The 13175-nt window shown below is 42.7% G+C and overlaps 1 protein-coding gene across 4 annotated transcripts in view; it reads left to right on the plus strand.

Annotated features, from left to right (window-relative positions):
* fanca (FA complementation group A) overlaps positions 1 to 13175 on the plus strand; it is a 36973-nt gene that overhangs the window by 22380 nt on the left and 1418 nt on the right. For 3 of the 4 annotated variants that reach the window (XM_088006066.1, XM_088006063.1, XM_088006064.1), the window contains 12 exons: positions 299 to 386; positions 946 to 1100; positions 1179 to 1284; positions 1415 to 1474; positions 1542 to 1646; positions 10986 to 11101; positions 12037 to 12187; positions 12294 to 12356; positions 12428 to 12521; positions 12603 to 12681; positions 12856 to 12991; positions 13058 to 13156. In XM_088006066.1, coding sequence (XP_087862192.1) covers positions 299 to 386; positions 946 to 1100; positions 1179 to 1284; positions 1415 to 1474; positions 1542 to 1646; positions 10986 to 11101; positions 12037 to 12187; positions 12294 to 12356; positions 12428 to 12521; positions 12603 to 12681; positions 12856 to 12991; positions 13058 to 13156 — 1252 coding nt within the window. The remainder of the gene's footprint in view (positions 1 to 298; positions 387 to 945; positions 1101 to 1178; positions 1285 to 1414; positions 1475 to 1541; positions 1647 to 10985; positions 11102 to 12036; positions 12188 to 12293; positions 12357 to 12427; positions 12522 to 12602; positions 12682 to 12855; positions 12992 to 13057; positions 13157 to 13175) is intronic. The other variant, XM_088006065.1, reaches the window with a different exon arrangement.

Consider the following 13175-nt stretch of genomic DNA (forward strand, 5'->3'; position numbering starts at 1 on the left):
ACCACTGATCTAGATGAATAAAGATAAACTTAGAGATGAAACATCTGGACGTCATTCTGGGATTCAAACAAAGCAGCAATGAATTATTGGAGTTCCTGAAGCTTCCAGTTTGAGTCTGAAACATCAGATAAAATTTCTACATTCTAGTGAATATCGGCAGCTTGTTGGTTTCATGAGACGTTTGCTTAAGGTTCAAGTTGCAATGCTCAAAATGAACAAAAATGAAAGATGTGCATATTTTATAATGTTTCTTCAGTAATTTGATTGTTCTAGTTGCCATTAATTTATTTGATGTTAGTAGGGAGATGAACCTGGAAAACCTGGACTTTTCTCCAGGATCGTCTGGAACTGGAACCTGTTTGCCGGATCTGCTGTCCAGATTACAGGTGAGCAACTCGGCTAACGATGCTCACAGGAGAACGCCAGGCTGCTCAGAGGAGCTTCAACTGTGAAAACCTGAAAAAATGTTGATTTAACAAAGTTTCTGGCCTGAAAAATATTTCTATCCAGTGTGTCTGTCTACATGGTAAATATCTACGTCTCTGAAGACGAAGCGCTGCAGTCGGTTCCCACAGGGTTAACCCTAACCCTAACCCTAAACGCTGAAGAGACAAACTGAATTCATTGTTTGCAGCAAAGGAGAGTTTACTGATAGAGCTTCTACAGAACGGAGCTCCAGAAAACAAAGATTACACATTTTCACATAGCAGGTTCCTTCTTCTATGCATGCATGTTTCTGTTATCACTGAAGATATGTCAGAAAACAGCTCCGGTCAACGAATAACGGTACAAAAACTCCAAATCAACTCACATCAGCAAAATTACAAAACCGTTAATCTTTCACAAAACGCTGACATGCAGGATTTTCACCTTATAAAGAAACATTCACCACCAGTTACTTCCTGGTTCTGCTGGTTTTGATGGTTCTGCTGGTTTCACCTTCAGGAGCTGGTCTACGAGGCAGAGGTAGGTGACCTCTGGGGTCACCGAATGGGTCTGGGGGACTTCCTGCTCCAGGTCGTGTCTGAGAGATGCCCCGCCTCCTCTGGCAGCGTCTCCTCCAGGCTCAGCCTACAGAGAACCATAGAGGCCTGGAACAGGTGCTGCTCTGCCCAGGTGACACCTGCAGACAGGTGATACTGGTCTGTGACTCAATGCTGGGTGTGTTTGTGTGTCAGGGTGCTCCTGGTGCTGCCACCTGTGATGTTCTTCAAAATAAAGGCTGAAGCAGGGCGGAGCATTGTAGACTGTAGCCAGCTGCTGCAGCACATCACACAGCTCCAGGTAAGCTGCAAGCTAGCAGCCATTTAGCTACAAGCTAGCTGAGAGTTAGCTGCAGGTAAGCTGTAGGCTAGTTGCAGGTTAGCTAATAGTTAGCCGCCACTGCTTCAGCTTCCATCTCCAACTTCCTCAGAGGAAGGCGTGTCCTCCAGCCGGCGTGCTGCCCTGCGCGGTGACAGTTCATCTCTTGAAGGTGAGTCACCGCTCCAAGCCTGAAGGTCCTGCAGGAACCAGAACCAGAACCTGCTCCGTCTCTGCAGGGCCTGCTCTTTGCTGCGGGACGGTGTGGACGTCCAGCAGCAGAAGTGGACCGGGTCTGGTCCCTGATGAGCGCCTCCTGTCCTCTCCTCCTCGTCTCTGCAGTGGTACGCTTTGCTTTGTAGTAATTCCTCCTGACCAGGTCGGGTCTCTTTTCTCTCCCTCTCTCTCCCCTTCTGTCTTTCTCTTCCTCTCTCTCCCTCTCCCTCTCTCTCTCTCTTGAGTGTGCATGTGAGCGTCTGCTGCATGTGTGGAGTGGGAGGAGAACGAGTGTGAGGTTTTCTAAATGTTTGAACTTCACCTTTTACAGTGGTGATTCACTTGTTTTGCACTTTACCACAATCTGTTTTCACTGGTGTTTCAATACATCCAATACATTCAATACATTCGGGAAAAGTTACGGTGCTGCAGGCTTTAGGAGCCTTTCACGTCGACATGGTATTAAAATACCAGTTGGCGTGGATTTTGCGGTTGAGGAGTGTGGTTTGGCTGTTGGGGAACTTGTTGGGTGTGAAAGTGTGAAGGCGGCGTCCAGGATGAATAATGCAGTGGTTATGTTTTTGGACTCGATTGATTAGGTGAACAGCGTAGTTGAGAGGGAAATTGTTTTGAGAAATACGCTAACTTCTGTTTTCCCTTTAATGAACCCTGCTAAAAAGATCATCCTGTCTAATTTGCCACCTTTCATCAGCGACGATGTGTTGCTGAAGGAATTGTCACATCGTGGTCAGAAAACGCTCCGTCGGGATGCAAATCAGCAAATTATATTGAGGAACTGAGCATAGTGATGAAATTTAAAGTTGATGGCTTTGATTACACTATTTTTCCAACAGTGGAAACTATGAGGTGTTTTGGATGTAACCAGGAGGGCCATTCGGTTCGTAATTACCCTGAAAAGGTTCAAGAAGAGACAGTTCAGGTTAATGAAAACCCAGAGCCAGGGACATCAGCGGGTCCTGTGAATGGAGCTACAGCGGGCGCAGCTGGGAACGGAGAACCGGTGGCGGCCAGTGGGGAGGGAGTTTCAACAGGAGAGCAAAAGCAGTCGAATGTTTCAGAACGTGACATTGAGGATGCCATTACTTCTGCTGAAGAGAGTAAAGAGAGTCCAACGACTACACAAGAAGGGTTACAAGAAGAAATGGATGTTTTACGGTTCATAGTGGAGAGAATCTGATCAGGGATGATGAAAATGTTTTTAAAGTACCAAACACTAAAAGAAAATCTAAAGACTAAAAGGGTAAAACCTAAAAAGACTCAGTTAAAAGTAGAGTGGAAAAGAAAGTGATTCAGATCTGGTTCTGATAGAGAATTTCCTGATTCAGAGTTTTTTGCGAGTCCACAGGAAATCGAGGCCATTTTCAGGCACTCAAAAGAAAAAAAGCTGCTTTGGCTGATCTGTTGGGCTCAGAGCGCTGGGAGCTCTGGTACGTTCACGTTTTCTGAAATGGGTGCTCCCTCAAAATTCTTCAGTTTGGAGAAGAAAAATGGACAAAATCGTCTCATTCATTGCGTTCGTTCTGAACTGTGGAAAAGAGCTGTGGACTTTTTTCAACGTTATGTGCCAGTGAGTTCAGAGAAGACTCTGTGATTACAGAAGAGTTTCTCACTGACTTGTCAAAGGTGTCAGACCAAGACAATGTAATTTTGGAGCATGCTCTAATGTTGGAAGAACTGCAGGAGGCGTTGCTGAGCATGGAAAATGACAAAGCTCCAGGAATAGACAGCTTGCCTGTGGAGTTTTATAAACCGTGTTGGTCTGTGGCTGAAGATCTGATGGATCCTCAATAACAGTGTGGCAAGAGGGATGTTACCCCTTAGCTGCCGCAGGGCTGTGCTCATTAAGAAGGATGATCTGTATGAATTAAGGAATTGGAGACCTGTCAGTCTATTGTGTATGACTACAGGATCTTCTCAAAGGTTCTGGCATGCAGATTGAGAAAAGTGATTGATCAAGTTATGCATGTCGATGCTTTTGTTTCTGTTATTAACCCTGCTGTTTCAGATAAATGCCCTTTTTATTTATTAAGAGAAACTATTTTATTGTTTTGTACAATGTTTTAGAATAATATATTTACTTACATTACTAAGAGATATTTGGAAATCATTTGGAGAAAGTTTCACAGAACAGTCTTTTATTTTTGGTTTTTGATGTGACAAAAGACAGAAGAAAATTGGATGGTTGTTAATTTTTTTTTCTTGGTCAGGCAAAGCTTGCAATTTATTTGAGTAGAAATTTTAAAATTAATAATGAACAGAATACTGATTGAGAAAAGGTCTTTAACAGTATGGTTAGAGCAAGAGTGATGTTAGAATATAAATATTATCTAAAAATGGACAAACTAAATATTTCTCAGAATATTTGGGATTATGAAGCTGTTTTATTTACTTTGAATAATTCTGAGCTTTCATTTATGGACGTGTTAATTTGAAGTTGTGCTCATTGTTCCTATGGATCACTACTGAGTGAATAAATTAGTTTTTAAAAATTAAAATCAATCTCTTCCTCTCTTCCTCTCTCTCTCTCTCTCTGAGTGAATGGACATGGAGACGGGAGTCAGCTTGACTGGACTTTTGAGTCTTTCTACCTTTTTCTGCAAGGTGTTTCGAACCCTTTTTTCTTCATACAGTTACTTGATCTTTAAGTTGGTTTGGTTGTTCCAGACTGGTCCGGTAGCTTTTTGCTACCGGTTTGGTTTGGCGGTTGGCATCGTGCCCGTTGTGGAGGGCAGTGCAGAGTTTGAAAAGTTGACATGCCGTCATGCTGTCAAACTCATACCAAAAGTGAATTGTTCAGTAGAAGAGGCAGCTTTAGCTGTTGGAGGAGCGGTAGGTGGTGATAGTGTGAAATCTGCTTCCCGTATGAATAGAGCGATTGTGATCTTTCTTGATAGTACATCCAAAGTGAATGACCTGGTTGAAAGGGGCGTCGTCATTCATGACACTTTCACAGCGGTTCTCCTGTTGGTTAGTCCAGCTAAAAAGATCATCATCTCAAATGCACCCCGTTTATTAAAAACGATCCCCTTGTTAAGGAGTTGTCACGCTATGGACAGCTAGTTTCACCCATAAAGATGGTTTCTTTAGGTTGTAAATCTGTGCTTCTTAAACATGTCGTGTGTCACAGAAAGCAGGTTTTTATGATCCTTATGGATACAGCCAGGGGCGCTGCCAGAAATCTTGGGCCCCTGGACAAAAAATTAAATTGGGCCCCCCCTTATGCAGCTGCTGTTACAATTTCTTGAGTCTATCTGACCCATCAAAAGCGTCACAATTTCAAAGGCTTGCATCTGCCTTGCTTTCTTTGGTCCAATACTGATAACTAGTACATTATTTAAGTAATGCACCGTTCTGACCAAAACAACCAATCAGAACCAGGAGGAGGGTTTTGGCGCTGTCAATCACCCTCATTCACTCACTGCTAAATGTGCTAATAGTGGAGAAACAACTTATTGTTACAGGAAAATCGTTTATCTGCCATCACTGGTAGCTGTGCTAACTAGATTAAGCATTTACAACAGGCTATGCTAGCTACAGAATAGCACAGAGGAAGGGGCAGGGTGGATGAGCAGCACCACATGAGATTGTGATTGACAGCACTAAACCTCTCCTGGTACTGACTGGTTGTTTCTAGAGAGCACTGGGAGAAGGCAGAGGAAATAGATTTTTCACAGATTACCTCTCATACCATAATGTCACAACATAATGACAGTTTTAACAAATATGTGGAAAAAAATATTTTTTATAAAAGTGACATACTGCAGCTTTAATTTCACCCAGGAGAGGGCAGGTCAGGAGGGATGTGGGTTAGAGCTGCTGCTGACTGACTCATCTGTTGCTAAGTGGTAAAAGGTACAGGTACCAGTTAAATATATGAATATGTTGCTATTTTTTTTCCTTAATTCATTAAATGCTAGTGAAATGGAGGTAATCAGTAGTCTGTAGCTAAGCTAACTATGCTAAATGGTTGATAATCTCATACAGTCTACCCACCTCTCGGAGAAAAACAGCTATAAATTGACACTCTTGACCTTTTTCTCTCTCTCACCCTCTACTTTTTTATTTTTTGAAAACCAGGTTTTCTAACTTTTCTTAGCAGCATGGTAACTGCCACAGTCGTTCGTGTCTTCCACTGACCGCTGCTAACAGCGTCACGGTGAAGCTCCAAGCAGGAACGAACCATTTCATGCAGGGGGGTCGGGGCAAATATGGATGTGTGTCTTTTGGTCTGGGAGTGGGAACATTAAATTTTTACTGCTAAAAATAATCTTCTAAAATACAATATGATTAATTTTGGAATTGACAGGGCCCCAATTTTTTTAGTTTTATTTCTATGAACAATAAATAAATAAATTGTGGAGGGCCCCCTGTTGGTCAGGGGCCCTTAGAATTGTCATCACTTTATCCCCCCTATACCATGCCCCTGGCATACAGCTAATGAGCTCAACCTGTCCTTTAATTTCAAAGTTAATGGGTTTAATTATATGGTTTTTGCCACTTCTGAGAATATGAAATGTTTTGGTTGTGGTGCAGAAGGTCATATAATTCGATCGTGCCCAGAAAAGATCAAGAATATACAGTTGGTGAATGTGGTGATGGTGGCAGTTCCGCCAAAGCGGGCCGCTGGTGGGTTTCACGGTAGTCGGTGTGGGTCTTGATGCTACTGGAGCCGGGGTTCCTGGTGATCCTTCTGTTGTAACTGCAGAGGAACAGGCTGAGGTGCGATCCTTTATAACTTGTGATCGCTTTAATGAAGTTGATACCACTGATGGTGAGATGAAACATGATCAATCTGTTAGTAGTTTCGATGCAGATTCAGGGTAAAAAAGAACTGATGGAGTTTTTTGTGAAAGCTTTTGTGAGGATGACGGCATGCTTGATGACAATTTGTTGAAACTGTCTCAGAAAAGGAAAAGTTCTGAACCTGCCAACAGCAGCACTAAAGCTCTCAGAAATTAAGAAGTTTTTGCAAAAAACTAAAGGACTCAGGATGATTAAAGTAGAAGAATATTTTCCAGATTTAAAATTGTTTGTTGAATCCTCTCAGGTTTTAACAAAGAAAACTGGACATTTTGTTGATGATGTGTTAACAGATCATTCTCGCTTAAAGAAACTGATTTTGAAAGTCAGAGCCCAAACACTCACTGCTGATGAAGAGGAGGACATTTAGAGAAATATTTTACATGTCTTTGTGTCTTTTCTTTTGTTTCTTCTTTTCAATAAGTGATTTTAAAATAGGCACTTTAAATTTAAACAGTGCCAGAGATGAAGTGAACAGGGCTGAGTTTTTAAGACTTGTGGAGCTAAAGAACATTGATATAATGTTAATTCAGGAGACACACAGCACTGCTGATAATGAGAGTGATTGGAAGAAGGAATGTGGAGGGTTAGGGGTTTTTAGCCACAAGTCCAGTTGCAGTGGCAGTGTTGGGATTGGGTTTTCTAGGAATTTTTTGCCTGTTTCTTGTGAAGCAGAGGAAATAATTGAAGGTCACTTATTAAAAGTTAAAGCCAAATATGAAAATGTGAATATAGTTTTTCTTAATGTGTATGCACCAACTAAAGGGGTTGATAGAATGGTTTTACTGAATACTTTAGGTGACATTGTAAATGACTGCAGTGATGATTATTTGTTTTTGTGTGGAGATTTTAATTGCACTGAAAATCCGTTACTTGATAGGAACCACCTAGAACCTCATGCTGAATCCTCTCGGAGGCTCAGGCAGCAGCCTGCGACCTCTGACCTTTCAGATGTGTGGAGAGATTTCAACAGGAATCAGAGACAGTATACATGGACTCATTCTAAAGATAATCTTTTATCCTTGGCAAGACTGGATCGTATATATGCTTTTAAACATCATTTGAATATATTTAAAAATTGTCAAATAATTCTTGTTGGTTTTTCTGATCACTGTCTGGTTTGTTGCTCTGTGTTTATTAAAAATCTCCGTATACAGAGTGTCTATTGGCATTTTAATACAGCTCTTTTGAATGATACAGCTTTCAGAAAAGCTTTTGAATATTTCTGGGTCAGTCATAAACAATCTAAATCAGATTTTTCTTGTGTCCAACAGTGGTAGGATTATGGTAAATGTCAAGCTAAGCAGTTGTGTCAACAGTTCACTCGCAATGTCACTAGAGACAAAACCAGATCTATGAGGGACTTGGAGTCTCAGATAGTAGAGCTGCAGGGTTTGGCGGTGTCTACAGGAAACCAAGGGTTTTTAACTTCCCTCAAAGATAAAAACGCCGTTCTGGCCAACCTGTTGGGCACAGCAGCCAAAGGGGCCTTGGTCAGATCACGCTTCCTAAGTGTATCGGAGATGGATGCCCCGTCTCACTTTTTCTTTGGACTAGAAAAAAAGAATGGGCAAAGGAAGATTGTTCACTCCCTGAAGACTGACTGTGGTTCTACTATCTCAGGTTCCTCTGAGATCAGGAAGTTTGCTGTCAGTTTCTACAAAGATCTTTTTAAGAGTGAACATTTGGAGAATCCGGATGTGAGCGATGGTTTCTACAGTTTTCACACTGCCTTGATGAGCCTAAAGAGTGGTAGAGCCCCTGGCATGGATGGTCTTCCTGTTGATTTCCACAAGTCCTTCTGGTCTGTGATCAGAGAGGACTTGTTGGAGGTGATCACAGATGGCCTGCAGAGAGGTCGGCTGCCTCTGTGCTGCAGGCAGGCAGTCGTTACTCTGCTTCCAAAGAAAGGAGATCTACAGGATCTAAGGAACTGGCGACCAGTCTCTTTGCTCTGCACGGATTACAAGATCTTTTCCAAAGTCCTGGCTACCAGACTTAGAGAAGTGATGTCTTCAGTCATTCACAGGGACCAGACGTACTGTGTGCCTGGCAGGCTGATAATGTCACTTTAATCAGAGATGTTTTGGAAATCTCCAGCTCATTGGGCTTAGATATTGGTCTGATTTCTATAGACCAAGAAAAAGCTTTTGACCGGGTTGAACACCAATATTTGTGGCAAACTTTGACTGCTTTTGGTTTCAGTCCTGGTTTCATAGCTATGATCCAGGTTTTGTATCGTGGCATTGCGAGTGTACTTAAAATAAATGGAGGCTTAAGTGCTCCATTCAATGTTTTAAGAGGAGTGAGGCATGGCTGTTCTTTGTCAGGGATGCTTTATTCCTTGGCATTCGAACCTTTGCTTCATAAGCTGAGGAAAGATTTGTGTGGTGTTTCTCTTCCTGGGTGTCTCTTTAAAGTTGTCAGCTTATGCTGATGATCTAATAGTTTTTGTAAACGAGCAGGAAGATATTGATGTTTTAGTCAACACTGTTCTTCTTTTTGGCTGCTTTTCTTCTGCTAAAATAAACTGGAGAAAGAGTGAGGCTATCGCTGTTGGGAGTTGGTTGGGGGATCAACTCAGTCTGCCTAGAGACCTAGTGTGGAGAAAAGGTGGGTTCAAGTATTTAGGCGTCTTTTTAGGTAATGAAACTTTTGTGCAAAAATACTGGGAAAATGTATTGGATAATGTTAAAGGTCGACTTTTGAAATGGAAGTGGGTTTTACCTAAAATGTCATATAGAGGACAAGTTCTTGTTATTAATTTAGTTTCTTCCGCCATGTGGCATCGGTTGATGTGTGTTGATCCTCCAGTTTCTCTTTTCATCTAGTTATTAACTTCTTTTTATTTCTCTTTCACACTGTCTATGTAAAGCCCCCCGGAAAACGTCCCAGTTCAATGAATCTATATCTAGGGGTGTGACAATCCTTGCTAAATGACGTTTAACTAAAGTCCTACGGGGTTTAGAGTCCCAGTTGACGGCGTTTCAACTAAAAACCTAGAGGTTGGAGTCCTTGTCAAACGGTGTTTTTGACTAAAGTCCCAGAGGGTTAGAGCCCCAGTTAAACAACATTTAACTGAAGTCCTAAAAGGGTTTTAATGTTTTTATCTTTTTTAATCTTTTTCAAAATGTCTTTCTCTTTCTCACTGTTTATTCATTGTCACATGCTGTTATTTTAATTATGTGAAGCACTTTCAAATGCCTTGCTGCTGAAATGTGCTATGCAAATAAAACTTCATTGGATTCCTCAAAGTATTATCTTTCTGCCGAGAGAGGAAGGTGGACAGGGCCGGGTCCATCTGGCCAGCAGAGGTGCTGCTTTTCGTTTTCAGTTCATTCAGAGACTGCTCACAGGACCCACAGACCTGGTGTGGAGGAGAATATCGTGCTGCATTCTTTGGAGATTTGGTGGCATGGGTCTGGATCTGCCTCTCTTTCTGATGGACTCCAGCAAACTGAACTCTTCTCTTCTCACAGGTTTTTATAAGAGTGTTTTCTCTGTGTGGACTTTGCTGAGGAAGGAGAGGCAGCAGCAGGCTGAGTCTCTGCACTGGCTGCTCCAAGAACCGGTTCTGTTCGGGAGTTTGCTGGATTGTCCTGTTTGGGGCAGAAAAACCTTATCCAAACTTATCCACACTGCAAATATCTATTGCTTTGGGAGGGTGGTAATGATGACTGGACCTCAACTGGATGATCCTGTGGAACTCGCTGCTTGTTTGGGAATAAAATCTGTTAGAGTTGTTGGTCAGCTTTTGATCTACTGGAAACACAAGTTAAGTGAATATGAATGTTCCCTTTTGACCAATTATTATGAAGGTACTGTGTTACCAAATCACCTGGACCCGTTTCCATTCATCAGACTGTTTCCTGGGATTAAGAACTGCTCTGGTTCTTTACTCGATTCGGTGGACAGTAAAGGAATCTCCTTAGAAGGAGCTTCTGGAAAAATGATCTATAGACTGATTGCAAAAACTCTCAATCAAAACAAACTGAATGGACGCAGTGACACAGTATGGAGAACTCTGAATGGAAATCTTTGTATAAAACATGCAGATTTACAGTGGAGAACCCTTCATGGTATTGTAGCTGTAAAACTCTTGTTTCTGTTATTAATCCATCCTGGGAACAGAGAGAAATGGTTGCATTGTTTTTCTTTTAAAGGCTCTAGTGGCCTTTATTTGATAGTTAATTGACAGGAAAGTTGGTAATGAGAGATGGGGAAAGACATGCAGCAACGGCCTATTTATTTGTGGTTTTAAATTTACACGTCAGGGAAAGAATAAATGTCAGTTGATTAATTTTTGTTAGGACAGGCTAAGATGACTGTGTACATAAGCAGAAAGACGAAGAGTTGAATATTGATGTGGTTTCTTTATTAACATGGTGAAGTCTTAGGCTATTGAATTAAATTTTTATAGATCAGTCTCAGACTTGGATTCATTTTGTCACATCTGGAGTTATGGAGAAGTAATTTGTAGTGTGGTAGAAGAGCTAGTTTTTGGACGGATGTGAATGTAATTTATTATTTTATTATGTTTCTTTGATTTCTTTTCTATTTTCTGTTACACAGGCTGTGATACTATGTCACTTATTGAAAAATAAATGAATTGTTAAAAATCAATGTCTTTTTTTCTCCCTCTCTAGCGTTGGTGGCAGCAGCTTTCTCCGGTTCTGGTTTCACTCTGGACCCGCCTCCAGGAAGCAGAACCTTTTCCAGAGCAGCTGCAGCTCCTCTCAGCCTGCCGGCTCTGGGCCTGCAGGTAGAACCCAACACGACCCAGAACCCGGTTCCCCCCCGACCTGCCAAGACCACAGATACCAGAACCATGCAGGAACGTTTTCTGAACAATCTGACCAGAACTTCTCAGACTTTTTCAGGCAGAGGATCACTTAACCCGTTTAACAAACGCCTAACCCTAAATTAACCACAATAACATCTAATTTATACGATCTGAAATGTTTGTTCAGGACAGTAACTCATTTATTGTCATGAATAATTCTCCTCAGGACGTTCTGAGTTATTTTTATTGTGAAACGTGTGGTTTCTAAGCTTTCAAATTTTGTCAAACATATGGAAAGTAAAAAAGAAGTTCTATACTACCAAGTGCTGTATGCATAACATTTAGGCCTTTTTGTAATTTAGAAGCAGAATTAAAGAAAGATAGACTTGATTTGCTTTGGCAGAAACAAAAATCCTCTTCTGCACCATTAAACATAAAAATATACACCCACTTATTTATCTATTGTTTTTAATTAATGTTAACTATTTTAATTAAATAAAATAATGAATGTAATAATAGCAAGGTCATAAGAAAAATAAAGAACAGTTCTCGCTAACAGACTTGAGGAATAGAGCCGTTCAAAAGAATCGAATCGCTCATGAACGACACATCAAAACTCTCAGCAGGTGTAACTCGGCTTCTTCCGATCAGAAATACTCCTGGACTTGTTTTCTTCCCAGCATATCTTCAGCTTTTCTTTTGAGTCAGCCGGTCTTAAGCCACTTATCCATTATTGTTTTTCACTGCAGTCGTCGGTAAGCTAGCTGTAGCGTCGCACTTTCAGCTGACGTCACGGCAAATTAACGGTCGTTTACATGCAGTACCTTGTTGACCACTAGGGGCGCCCGCGGTCCACAGTTTGAGAAAGACTGGTCTAAACGGACCGGGCTCAGCAGTATTCTGTTGTCTTGCAGTCTGCGAGCAGGTCCGGTTCTGGTCCAGATCCCTCCAGGTCCGGTTCTGGTCCAAGCCGCCAGTCTGCATGGCGCCTTCAGAGGCGGGATGGAACACCAGCAGAACTTCAGAGAGGTTCTGAACAGACTGAGAGAGACTGAGAACCAGCAGGTGAGAGTCGAACCAGGTTCTGATCGGGTCAGTTCTCCTTTCCCTTCCAGGTTCTGATCAGTTTGTTGTAATTGGGTCGGTTCTGAAGCTTCTCTTTCCCCTCCAGGTTCTGGCTTCTCTACTCTTTCTTTTCGTGATGGACTTCCTGTCAGAACTTCTGGATCCTCAGGTGGGTCCGGTCCAACAGAACCAACGGTCTGGTCTACTGAATCATTCTGGATCGTTGGTTTCTCTCTGCAGGAGGAAAGTTCTGGAAGGTCCATATGGTTCTGCTCAGAACTTCTGGCGGTTGTGGTGAACTCAGCTGATTGGCTGCTGCTCTTCAGGTCCAACGGTACCGTTTACCCTGGCTGCTCCGGATCTCTGGTTCTGGATGTTCTGTAGCCTAAAGATCTGTGCTATTGCTGTTCTCCAGAACCGGACCTGGAACCGGACCCAGTCACCCTGACGGTCTCTGATAATTGCAGCCGGTTGATGCCCTGGGCGGTCTGCAGGTAAACCGACCAGCTTCCTGCTGCGGTTCGGTTCTGCTGGGGAACCGGGCTCTTTATCTCCTTTCCTTCCTCCTGAATCGGCGTAAAAAATTTAACTTTGAAACGTTTCGACATGCAAACTGATTGTAAGGGTGTCTTTGCTTTTCTCAGTGTTTTTCTCCTCCATGTTCTCAGTTTGCTGCAGCAGCAAAGCGCCGCCTTCCACCAGAGGGCGCTGCGTTGCCCTGGGTTCCTCCACAGCGCCACCCTATGGTACCTGGCAGCGCTGCGGCTCTTTCTGGACGGAGAGGCTCCCGCCTCGGCGCACCAGGTGAACGAGGTTCTCTCCGGACACAGAACCATCAGAACCAACTCTAACTGTGATCCGGTTCTGTAGGTGGAACCCACCCGGGTTCTGGACTGCACCAAGCAGTTTATCCTGAGTTTGATCCGGCAGGCGCCAGCAGCCGCCCTGAGCTGCAGCCAGTGGAGACAGGTAACCCCCTGACCTGGCC

This window comes from Poecilia mexicana, unplaced genomic scaffold (genome assembly GCF_051168715.1).
Source record: "Poecilia mexicana isolate PSO_F unplaced genomic scaffold, ASM5116871v1 scaffold_6, whole genome shotgun sequence".
In the NCBI taxonomy this organism is placed as follows: domain Eukaryota; kingdom Metazoa; phylum Chordata; class Actinopteri; order Cyprinodontiformes; family Poeciliidae; genus Poecilia; species Poecilia mexicana.